A 12344-nucleotide genomic window follows, 5' to 3' on the forward strand; every position below is an offset into this window, starting at 1 on the left:
AAAGAAAAAAAAAAAAAAAAAAAAAAAAAAAAAAAGGTGATTAAACAAGAAAAGCAACCAAAAACACTCATCGAACGGAAGAATCATCAAACCTAAACCGAAGGATCATTCATCGTATAGTTTAATTTATTTGTTAATATATCTAACGGATCGTGATCTGATAGCGTAAAAGGAAACATCAAAAACTGTAGTCCAAGATGAGTTAACTGAAAACATTAAACAACCAAAAAAAAACGATCGCAAAGGCATTTTCTCGGAAACCAAAACATTTTCTCGGAAACGAAACATTCTCCAGAAAAATCAAGATCATGGAAAAGAAAAGAAAAAATCAGGAAGCGAGACACAGAAATCGCAAGTGCATCTACATGAAGAGAACAGAGCTAAAACAAAATCGAGGGAAGGAGAAGGAGGAGAACAGACCTGGATCTGGCATCGCTTCTTCTCATTCTCAGCGAGTTTCTCGAGATTACTGATCATACGAAAACGACGAGCTCGATTTTTGACGAGTCCGACGGAGGACCTCCATCGCTGACGAGCTTCTAGCGACGGATTCTTAGCTTCCACCTCGAAATCCTTTAGGAGATTAGACATCCTCCTCCCGTTTCTTTTTTTTTTCTATCAACACAAGAAACTCTCCGTTTACATTTTCCTCTATACAGAGAGAGAGAAGAGAGTGTGAAGGCTTCTTCTTCCCCCCTATTCTTTATGCTAAATCTCTCTCTCTCTCTCTCTCTCTCTATGGAGCAACGTGGGAGTTTGTTGCGAGTGTTGAGCTTTTTTATGGAGTGTCCAAGACTCCAAACCCGGTTTTACTCGGGTTTCCGGGTCGGGTCGCCTTTTCGTATCCATTGGATTGTTGTTATTTAATTTGACGCAGTCCAACTTTGAAGAAAAAGCTTTGCGTCCCCTTTTCGTGGGTTTCGACTTTCGAATGTACTATTAGTTTTTGTTGTATCAGTTTTTTATTTAATAAAATTTACAATAAAAACATGTGACATTTACTTACAAAATAAATTGTAAATATAGTAAATTCGCAGAGTTGCACAGATCCCATCTTCCAATGAAAACGCTATTTTTAGCATGTTGATTTAGCTACCATTTTGTCTTCTTTATGTTCTCTTAATTTCTACGCTAATATTACAAGTAGGTTACAATTAGTAGTATTAGATGACTCTTAATGGTTAATTAAATCTAATCTGATCTCTGATCTAAAAAATTAATATTTATATAAGACATAAATCTCATACCTTTTTAAAAAAGTTAACCGAAAATAAATAAATAACAAACACTAATAGATAAAGTAAAGGGCATGGATGGGTTGCTCTGAAGCCTCCCTTAAAGGGTGCGTGGACACTAAAATAGCATATGCCCATCCCAACTTGCTCTGTTTTAAGGTATCGCCCACCTTTATGAGGCTGCGATGCCTAATACTATTATATTTTCTTTTTCTCTCTTTTACCCCTTTTTCATTTCTTTACAATATTAATATGCACACCTTTGTTCACCAAAATATATTCAAGACTTTTTTGTTTCTCTGTATGCAAAATTCATAAATAAAAATTGACCAATTTTGCTAGCACTAGTCCTAGCTTTATGTGTAAATGCGTTTTAACAAAGTTGACGAAAAAACAAATAACATGTTGATCAGATCCAAACAGACAGACCTTTAAACCTGAGAACAATATTAAAAACTATAGATAAGTCCGAAAACTGGTCACTTATATATTATTAACACATGTACATTATATATTTATATATGACGTTATATGATGTGAACTTAAATTATTAAATGTAAGAAAAAGGTTAGCTCCCATAGTCAGAAAAATGCATTCAATATATTATGGAAGTCCTAGCTGTTTATTGGCTTGTCACCCATGGTTGACCCAGTTTCTCTTAATGAGGAGCAAATTCTTTATTTAGCAAAAAGAAAATAGTAGTAGCAGCCTAGCAGGTCTTATTTAGCACACAAAATGGTAACAAGTTTTTTTGATTTTATTTATTTTTATAATATGATATTAAGACTGCGCCTGGCCAGATGCAGAACCCCCTCCCGAGTACAACTTATTTCACAAAAGCTAATCAGGATATCTTGTTTGTTAAGTCTTTAAGCAAACTGGTCAAGCACATACAACAACATTTGACAGTTGACACAATCAAGAAGCACGCCATGGACAAATATTCTACAAATTCTGTTGCTTTGGAAACCATATCTCATAACCATATTCCATATAATATGAAGATATCAGATGTTGACACACAAACTAATCAAAAGATAATACAATCTTACTAAACCCAATCTGTGTCATGACAATAAATTCTCTCAAAAGATTATGATCATTTGAACCCGATTATGATGGCAGAAAACAAAACAAGAAAAAGTCTGAGAAGAAGGATAAAGAGCACATGGAGTAATTAACTCACAGCTTTAAAGACTATCAAGCTTGTCTACTGTATAGTACTAATCTTGCTCCTTCTTGTTACATTTAGTACGTACACAAGGGGAGTCTTTTATAGGCCCAGTAATGTTAAGTAGTACTTCAATGCATCTTCTAGTTATGGGATCCATAGGTAGAAGTAGCTAGAAGAAAGAAGAACTAAAATGACAATTTAATGGTAGAGCAGCAGATACTTCTCTTGCCAGTTTCCATATATATCTTTAAAAAAATGTCTTCTCACAGAAACCAGCAGAGTATTTGACTATAGTACATGAATTTTCTAAGAGATACATTTTGCTTAATGCTTCGGAATTTTGAAAGATGCATTGGATGAAGAAAATACTTTTTTTTTGGCTATAGTAATCAAGAACAGTCATAAACCAGACCTTTGGTTGTAATTGCAAAACACGTCCCTCAGATTTCTTAATAGTTTGAGCAGTAAAATTAGGCCTTACCTAACCATCATCAAACACTAACTTCTACTGAGCTGGACCGGTTCAATTATAAACTTAATAAATTTATAACCGAAAGAAAACCAGACCAAATTGTTTTAAATTCTCCATAACCGGAACTGATCGAAATTTATCGGGTACCTTCTTTGTACCGACAATGGTACGCTAATCTCAGATTCAGCTTGGGATTTGTCTCGTCTTTATCTCAAACAGCAAATCGTGTTTTTTTAGAGTCGTCTTGAAAATTCTTCTTCCACAAATATCCCAATCTGCAAAAAATCCGATCGGTGAGGAGAAACCCTAACTTCGAAAGGGGGTTCACTTTATCTCTCTCTCTCGCTCGAACAGTCTCATGATCGAGATGTGCTTCTTCTTCAACAACAACAACACTCGGTAATTTAACTCCTTCTGATTCTCTTTGTTTCCTCATCATCTAGGGCTGAAACATCAACAATGGATGGAAACAAAGACGACGCGTTGAAGTGTTTGAAAATCTGCAAAAATGCTATGGAAGCTGGAGACCGACCTCGCGCTTTAAAATTCCTTGCTAAAGCTCGTCGTCTTGATCCTAATCTCCCTATCGATGATCTCGTCTCGGAGCTTAACAACAACAAATCAGACGAACCAGGATCTGCAAAACCTCCTGGATCTGCTGCAACAACGGCCAAGGATTCTTCTTCTTCTTCAGATCGGCCTTCGTTACGTCAACGTGGATCGTCAACGACGTCATCGTCTTCTTCTTCCATCTCCTACACTGAAGAACAGATCTCTATCGTGAGAAAGATTAAATCTAAAAAGGATTATTACGAGATCTTAGGTCTTGAATCAAACTGTTCAGTTGATGATGTGAGGAAAGCTTATCGGAAACTCTCTTTGAAAGTTCATCCTGATAAGAACCCAGCTCCTGGTTCTGAAGAAGCTTTCAAATCCGTCTCCAAGGCGTTTCAGTGCTTAAGCAACGAGGACGCTAGGAAAAAATACGATGTTAGTGGCTCCGATGAACCTATCTACCAACCACGTCGATCTGCTAGAAGTAATGGATTCAACGGTGGTGGAAACTATTACGAAGACGAGTTCGATCCCAATGAGATTTTTAGAGCCTTCTTCGGTGGTGGTGGAATGGCTCCTGCCGCTACTCAGTTCCGATCATTCAACTTCGGAGCTACTCGTCAAAGAGCAGCTAATAATAACAATCAAGCTCCTGAAGCAGGTTTCAATGGTCGTATACTTCTTCAGCTACTTCCTGTTGTGTTCATACTCCTGCTTAACTTCTTGCCTTCTTCTCAACCGGTTTACTCACTCTCTGCTACTTATCCTTACCATCACAAGTTCACTACACAGAGAGGTGTCAATTACTTTGTGAGGTCGTCTAAATTCGAGCAGGATTACCCACGTGATAGCAACGATCGGCATGTTTTGGAAGAACAAGTTGAGAGAGATTATGTGTCTATACTTAGTCAGAATTGTAGGTATGAGATGCAGAGGAAACAATGGGGATTTGTTCGTGAAACACCTCATTGTGACATGATGCGGAGATTTGAGACGGCTGAAGCCTAGAGCACCAAGAATGAGTGAGGCACACACAAATTGGGTCAGCTTATAAACATTTTTCATGTCAATGCCTTCACGAGTCAGAACTGATATATGTTTTTGTTTTTGTTTTGGATTTATTATATAATGCTTTAGAGAACCTAACATACGATCCTTGGATTTTGTGTGATTATATCTCTGAATTAAGTTTTGGGTTTTATTAACGATGCCTGTTACAACCAAGAAAACATATCCTTCGTTCTAAGGTAAACAAAGTAACAAAACTGGGTTCAACAGCTTCCTTCCTAAGAATAGTGTTCAAGTTTTCTTAGATTCAAAAGCTTCGAGCAACCTTCTCATACAAGTCTCGAGGCCAGTTCCGCTGTGTGTTGCTTGCAAGAAATCCAGCAATCTGCAAAAGAAATCCATAATTTATATCCCTGTAATCACCTCTCCTGATCTTACAAGTGCCTGATTAAGAATTTTGTCAATGTGTACCTTAGATCTCATTCCCCTCATCGATCCATCAGTGTCAGCTACGTTATCCAAACACGTCAGAGCAACCTTGAGTAAATCAGGGACACAAGTCTGAAAGTAAGAGGATGCTTTCTGAAACTCGTTTGGGGTGGTGTCAGGTAGTCTTGGATCGAGATGTAGGAATGGAAGTTTCGCGACTTCTCTTATGGCATTTAGATGATTGCCTAGTCTGGCTAACTTGTGGATTGACAGTATTGCCTCAAGCTCTCTTAGTATTGTTTCTTGCTCCATGACTTGATCTCTTCCCTGGATACTGTAGTATACAAGTGTGTGACACTTCTAGTAAGGAACTCCATATTCAACAACTACACAACTTAAGACAAGTAGATGAATGAATCCATTAAAGTCTGCAATTTACCTGGCTTCAGGGTGATATTTGTAAGTATTGAGAATATCGTTGCCTGAGAGAACAAGCCCCGCTGCTTGGCTTTCACCATCTGACCTTCCACGGACAAGGGAGCAAATGGCTTCGGATAGACACTTGTTTACCGTTTCCAAGGCAGACGAATACGCACCAACTCTCTTCTGTATTTCTATCGCCTGCATTCGATAACAAACAGTTAAGAAACTGAAACATGGTCAAATTAACAAAATTTTGGTATGTGAAATCACTTCACTTAAACAAGAAACCAATGGACAGTTAGCTGAAGCATGTTTTAAGTTATTAGTGTGTGATCACAAAGGACATAAACAACTACTTACTTCGTCATATAATCCAGCTTCTTGACACTGAAGCGCAGCTTCAATCAAGAACTGCTGCCTCAATCTAATATCAGGCAGAAATCTTCCAAGCTCGCCTTCTTCACCGGAACCTCTAGCACCAAGCAGTAAGCAAATACCACCCTCTCGTAACAAGATCTCAGTCAGTAGTTGCTTCAACATCATGTTCCTTTGCCTTTGTTGATCCACGTTACTTCTTCCAGACCATGCTTCCCGCCCCCCACCTACTGCAATGGCAGCTTGTGCATAGTATTCCAGCGTCGTTTTCAGATCATCATGACGTAAAAACATCGTCCCATATTGCCTAATCATGCTAGATGCCTCAGCATTAGCATCCATCACGCTTAGTTTGTGCCCAGTCCCAGATCCTTCAGATAGCACGGAATGGTCCACTAGCGAAATAGCCATATGGACAGCATCAATGTTATACCCTTCATCTCCTGCTTCTTTGGACATGTACATAATCACTGGTAGTAACTGAATGCTGAGAAGCAAAACATATGGGTATACCAGAGGGTCTTTGCCATTCTTAGTGTAATAAGATGGCTCAAATTTATTAAGATAAGCCTGAAGATCATCCAAACTGTAAGGCACTAGCCCATCATTCAAGACCACAGATGAAGATCCACCAGCTACGTCACGTACGCATGATAGTTTGAACCAAAGAAAATCTTCAATTGTATTAAAGAGCGTCGAAAAATCCCTCACGATTCGATCAATCTGCCGTCGGGAACCAGATATTATCGTATAGAGTAGGAGCTTCTTCTTGTCATATGTTGTCTGGCCCAACCTCAACAACCTCTCACATTCTTCAGAAGCAATAGCGGCGGTATGTGCAGCCACAGTGCCACCCGTGGTAATCCACTCGGTAAGCTGCCCAAAAAAGGGAAATCAATAAGGCAACTCCAAAACTTTAATGTAGGTTTTAAGTCAGAAAATATACCAGAGGAGCAAACTGTTGCTGTGATGAACGGGATGATTGGGCAATTTCTCTAGCTTCCTCATAATAACCAGTTCTCAAACAAAAATATATCTGTAATCAGAGCGGTATATTTCATCAATCTCCTACTTTAAGAAACTTGGGGAACAGCAATGAAAATATTATGCAGTTCAACTTAATTGTTGAGGACAAAGTGAAAATTTAAAGCGTAAGCGAAAAGATGTGAAACCTGCTGCCAAGTAGTATCAAATGGTGGTTGCCTATGAGCATCGCCTGAATCAAAATCTAAAAGCCCATAATCTCTCAGACGAATCTGCAAAGTATTGAAAAAGAATCAAGAAATGCAAACAACCCAATGTATTTGACTGCCACAAAATAATATTCCTGTGTATATATCTGTTTAGTGTTAAGCTTTTTTAGATCTGTGGCACTAACCCGAAGAAAGGCACGAATTCTTTGCAAATTTCCAACAGATCCACCAAGAGCAGCCTAGAACAAGATACGAAAAAAGGAAACATGTTGTGACTATTAACGCACTTGAACTCACTGAAAGATCAAGGGCATACTTTCAAAGAAGCATCCTTAATAAAGTAGCATCAATATGTAGCATTCTGTATATAGCAGTTGCAAGCAAAATTAATACAAGGTAGAAACGAGTACTTGTGTATGATGACTTTGAATTGTATCCATTATATGTTTCCCATGCCCACATTCCAAGTGGCGTCTTGCACCTATCACGAGGGCCATCCTCTTGGAGGCACCATGTTGTACTTCTGATTCTTCACCTGTCATTGCCTGTTTTATAGATTGGTTAAGGCCTTGGAAATGTAAGAACAGTCCTTTAAGGTGCCACTGGTTGGAAAAATAAACTTCCAATCAAAAGATCACCTGAATAAGTTGCCATATTTTCTGAATGTTGACTGATTTTCCACGAGTCAGATTAATTCCTAGACTTTCATATGCACCATTGAACGATGTTGCAGGCTATACAAAAACATGAATAAGATGTTGGTAGGAAACAGAGCTGAACAAATGAGTACAAGGTCAACTAAGTAATGCTGAAAAAAAGACAAACATCATCAAAAGGTGAAGGGTGTACAGATTCTTTTTAAAATTTAGCTTGACCTCTAAGAGCAGTTACAAAAAATGCACAATTATCATCTGCAATTATCAAACAGGACGACATTCAAAATGCACCAATGTAAATATACAAGAAGGTTTTTGGAAATCCATACTTTAAATGGCAAGCCTCGTTCTCTTGCAGAGTTTAGTTTCTTCACAACCTCGGCATAGACATATGACTTTTTCTCATGAATGGGTTTGTTAGTCATAGACACCAGTTGCATTCCAGGTTTTGAAGATACTTGAGGACTCAAAGCCATTAATGAACCAGCATGAGTGCCTCTGCTTGAATCGATCATCTTGGTCTTAGGTAACATTGAAATTTTGCTAAGGCTATGAAGAAAGTCACGTTTTTCTTTTCTACAGTCCTCCTGCCATAAACAGATTTGACATTTGAAGTATATATGAGAACTAATATCCTTCTAATTAGCAATAAGCAACTCAACCAGCTTCTAACTGATTCTACGCCAAGAATTTTCAATGATATATGTAGGGATGAATAACATGTTCGTCCGTTTAACAATTACGTTCTCAAGCTAATATCATTTACCAGACTCTATCTGTAATAGCATAATGAGGAGAAGCAAAAGGCGAGATGGAAAAACTTTAAAACCATTAGAAACAGGAGAACAATGTATATATGAGGGTAAAAGATGTGACAGATGAAACTAAAATGGAAACCAATTCAAAACAATTTTTGATAGACGAAATACTGACCTCCAAAACTTTCAACATGTAGTTGTTAAAGCTTCGAACATTATCTTTTTGAGCCTCCTGTATAGCCGATACCATTGCCATTTCATGAACCTGGAGACAAGAATAATGCATATAGAAGATCTGTAGCGTAATCTGAAAAAAAGGGAATTCTCGAAGAGCACTTAGATATAAAAAAAACCTGTTGCAAGTATTCTTCAACACTTGTTGCGTCGGCAGGGAATACATCCTCAAATGTCGTCTTTTAACAATCCAAAAAGAAAAAAGGCAACGCACAGGTCATTCAGCAGAACCAAGTTTTAAATAAGAATTATAAATTTTATATGGCCAAACCCAAAACTATACATTAATCCAAGTAAACCTACCAGAACACAAAGCATCATAAGCTAGGTGATAGAGACAGATAATAAACAAAATACTCACCTTCAACTCAAATGACTTAAGATCACGAGATAATTGATCTGCATTGATTCCCTCCCGTGCAAGTAGTCTGTGTATCCAATCAGCAAAAAATAAAAGAGTAACAGAATCATCACACTCAGTTGTATAGCTAGCTTCTCGCTTATGAAGTTTTTAACAACGGAAGACCACGCAATATTTTCAAAATATCAACCAGAGGATTCTACTGTGTTAAGCTCGTCGGACCTATAAAACAATCTCGCACCGCAATACTCTTTAATGCCCAAAACTAAGTCATCAATTTTGAATTCTCCGGGACTCAACTCTGTAGGACTTTAACGCAAGACCTAGGGATAAAGAAAAGGAATCGAAGCTGAATAGAGTACCTAGTGGCAGCAATAGACTGTGCCGGAGCTTCGTTTCTTAGGGTTTTCGCCTTGAGTTTCCTCGACAATGTTTCCAATTGATCCAAATTCCTCTACAAATCACACATACATATCAATAAGAACCAATCGCGACGCGATGAGGAAGCTTATAAACCAGATTTTACAATCTAAAGCAACCACCAGCAGCGAATATTTTCTACAAACAAATGGAGAGTCGGAATCGAAAAGAGTAGTGGTTAGTTAAAGGACCTGAAGAGGAGGAAACTGAGACGAAGGAGTCGCTTGCTCCAGAAGCTTAGTCGAAGAATGGAGAAGATCAGTCCATCCACTCATCTCCTGGTCGTTCGCCATTGATACTGGCTGGGTTCAAGCTCTACACAAGGAGAAAGAGAATGGGGGAACTGGGAAGCGTGGTGTGATTTGAAACTTTTTACTCTGGAAAGACGATATAACGTACGCGGTTCAAACCGGTTCGATCGGATCGGGTCTTGATTCTTTATTTCTTCGGTACAATAATACTTAACCAAAGAATTGGAGACGGATAAAGAGCACGAGCCGACCTAAAGAGCACGAACGAGCACGACCTAAAAGAGCACAGATTTAACTGTACACCACCTGTTCGACGAATTGCCCCATTGAAGCTTGCTTATGGAGGAAAAAGACTGGGAAGCTTCTTCTTCGAGCGAAAACGAAGATGGCTTTCCAAACGATGATGACGAAGAGTTTCATTCTGGTGGTTCAGTGCCCAAGTTACAGTTCAGGTGGATAAAAATCTGCGACTAATTTCTCGTTTTACTTGGCCGCATCATAAACTGCTAAGTCAACTCAGTTTCTCTTTTATATTGGTGTTTGCAACATGTAGAGTAGGATCTTCCAAGGCTCGTTGGATTGCCGAATTAGGAATGGCTGAAGTTGAGGTTAAAAGAGGGAAACTTTGGACAACTACTGGAATCATTCGTAGTGGAAAGACATATTGCTTCATTGAAGAGGCTCTGTATGTGGCAAGCTAAACATTTACTAGGTTTATGAATCTTAGATTTCTGAAATTCACATTATGAAGTCTGTTCCTTTTTCGCATTGGCAGGTATTTGAGTGAAATAGGAGAGTTGCAGATCTTAGGTAGTGAAGATGATGTTATGATCCCATTGAAGGACTTGTATGAGAAAGTTGCAGATGAAAAAAGCGGTTGCTGTTGGGAAAACTACGAGGTTTATAGATACTTAAAGGGTCTTGGTTACATCCTAGGCAGGCATGGGGTTTCTTGGACGTCAAAGGATGCTGCATTTACGACACCAAGTTGTCAAGAAGAGTCAGTTTGTTCCGGTGAATGTCCTGAAGACAAGGATACTGTAGCTAAACTCTTGGGAGATATGCAGATCTGTGATGCAAGAGCGGTGTATGACGTGTATTTGCCGAATAGCAGATTCAAGAAGTCTTCTCCTGGTGAACCGAGCTTTGTGGCTTGCTTCTCGGGGTAAGCACTTTCGTTAGCTAGAACTATGAAAGCAAGTTTGCTATTACACATCTTACTCAATATACTCATCCTCTTTTACAGGGACTCTCCACCAAGCAGAAAAGATATTAAAGTCCTGCAAAAGCTCGTAGCTGCACCATTAATGTTTTGTCATATCGCTCAAGGCCGTGCCAGTTTCTTTTCCTTCAGTTCCATAGACCTCCCTCTCTTACCATAAAACGTAACAAAAGACTGAATGATCTTGTATTCTTTCGACAAAGTCAGAAAACAAAGTAACTTTGATGTTGCGTATATCATGACTCATGAGGTATAATATGTACGACTCTTCTGTTTTTCTACAAGGGATGAGAAGAATTTTGTAAAAGGCTTCAGGAAAAGAAAATGGAAAGACGAATGCTTTTTTTGAGTGAGATTGCTTGTATCTTCGAAGATATCTAAGGACAGCCGAGGTTTTTCAGGTCCCTTGGCTTGGCAAACCACGTTGGTGTAATTGTTGACAGTTTCGGATACAAGTCCTTGTATGTTCCATTTATCGTTGTTTCTGCAATTCCAGTGACTTCTATAAGATCTGCAACTCATCAAGTGTCAATATGTTAGAGAAAGAGAAGAGCTGATCAGACTTTGCTTTACAGCTAGCTTGCTATATAGATGGAGATTTAAATGTGACCTTTGAGCAGCTTCTTCTCATAAGAAAGTCGAGCAATGGCATATACGATTCCTGCGGCAACTGATACAGGAGACCTACTGCTGCAATAAGTAGAAATATGGTTTCTTTAAAGTCTGCTGTTGCATCATATATCTGCTTACTCATCCACTAAATTCTAATAAAACTGCTCAAATGATGAATGTACCTATCAGTAATTCTATCATAATCTTCCGCAGCTTCATGAGCAGCTTTAACAGCATCGCTATCCAATCCAAGTTCAGAACAAAACCGCTTCTGCAGATGAATATAAATGTCAGTAAACGAGAGCTATTGACCAGGTGAGCAATACAACAAAAGTTTAATGCACAAACTCACTATAAAGTCAACAGCTTTGATACTCATCAGCCAATTTTTGTTCATCTTCAGTTTCTCAGCTATGAACCCAATTGCCTTGGTAATATCCAGTATAGGGGCTTCATTGGCAACAACAGATATTTCTACAACAAAAATGGTTTTGAAAAAGCTGATTCAGCTACAATACCAGAAGCTAAAGCAAGAAATGAACCAGGATCTTTCAGGTTTCAAGTATACATACCCCCCATAGACCGAGTATTATCACTGTATCGACAGGCAATGTAGATACAAGCAGCAAAAAGGACGTTTGGTTCCATTCGTTCCTTTCGTTTCTTTCCTATGCAATACTTCTCCACTTCCTTAAAGATCTGATTAGCGTGATCCTGCAGATCAAGAGACACACCAGTTCAAACTTATCCGTATACTAACTATTCTAACAGCGACAAAACAAAAAAGCTTATTTACCTTGACCCTCGCAGGAAGTTTCAACCTGCAAAAAATGGATGAAGCAATATTTAACTCTGATCATCTTAAATTCTCTGCATGTGTGATTGAAGTTCTTGTCTAAGAATAGAGAGAATGAAATAACGGTACCCATCGGAGATAGCTGAGATGGAGACGATGACACCATCGGA

General features: G+C 38.6%; 4 protein-coding genes across 6 annotated transcripts in view; 2 read left to right on the forward strand and 2 right to left on the reverse strand.

The window, feature by feature from the left end:
• Positions 1-754, reverse strand: part of LOC104712402 (putative calcium-transporting ATPase 11, plasma membrane-type) — a 5540-nt gene extending 4786 nt beyond the window's left edge. Inside the window, exon 1 of the mRNA XM_010429299.1 lies at positions 421-754. Coding sequence (XP_010427601.1) covers positions 421-591 — 171 coding nt within the window. The 5' untranslated portion in view covers positions 592-754. The remainder of the gene's footprint in view (positions 1-420) is intronic.
• On the forward strand, positions 3055-4641 carry LOC104712405 (chaperone protein dnaJ 49-like). Its single transcript, XM_010429304.2, has 2 exons — positions 3055-3174; positions 3325-4641. The coding sequence occupies exon 2, from the start codon at positions 3341-3343 to the stop codon at positions 4442-4444; it is 1104 nt and encodes a 367-aa protein (XP_010427606.1). The 5' UTR covers positions 3055-3174; positions 3325-3340; the 3' UTR covers positions 4445-4641.
• LOC104712404 (nuclear pore complex protein NUP93B) lies at positions 4201-9662 on the reverse strand. The gene is made up of 15 exons (XM_010429303.2): positions 9485-9662; positions 9236-9327; positions 8874-8940; positions 8632-8691; positions 8454-8543; positions 7850-8107; positions 7503-7598; positions 7275-7409; positions 7050-7103; positions 6844-6927; positions 6618-6707; positions 5657-6547; positions 5313-5494; positions 4916-5207; positions 4201-4829 (listed from the first exon to the last, which is right to left on the reverse strand). Exons 1-15 carry the CDS (start codon positions 9584-9586, stop codon positions 4752-4754), a joined length of 2571 nt encoding a protein of 856 aa, XP_010427605.1. The 5' UTR covers positions 9587-9662; the 3' UTR covers positions 4201-4751.
• LOC104712403 overlaps positions 9743-12344 on the forward strand; it is a 5022-nt gene continuing 2420 nt past the window's right edge. Inside the window, exons 1-4 of one of the 3 annotated variants that reach the window (XM_010429300.2) lie at positions 9743-9996; positions 10098-10229; positions 10320-10709; positions 10791-11581. In XM_010429300.2, the coding sequence (XP_010427602.1) occupies positions 9884-9996; positions 10098-10229; positions 10320-10709; positions 10791-10926 (771 nt within the window). In that variant the 5' untranslated portion in view covers positions 9743-9883 and the 3' untranslated portion in view covers positions 10927-11581. Of the gene's footprint in view, positions 9997-10097; positions 10230-10319; positions 10710-10790; positions 11582-12344 lie in introns of those variants that run through there. The other 2 variants (XM_019229371.1, XM_010429302.2) reach the window with 2 other exon arrangements.

Source organism: Camelina sativa, chromosome 9 (genome assembly GCF_000633955.1).
Source record: "Camelina sativa cultivar DH55 chromosome 9, Cs, whole genome shotgun sequence".
Lineage (NCBI taxonomy): Eukaryota > Viridiplantae > Streptophyta > Magnoliopsida > Brassicales > Brassicaceae > Camelina > Camelina sativa.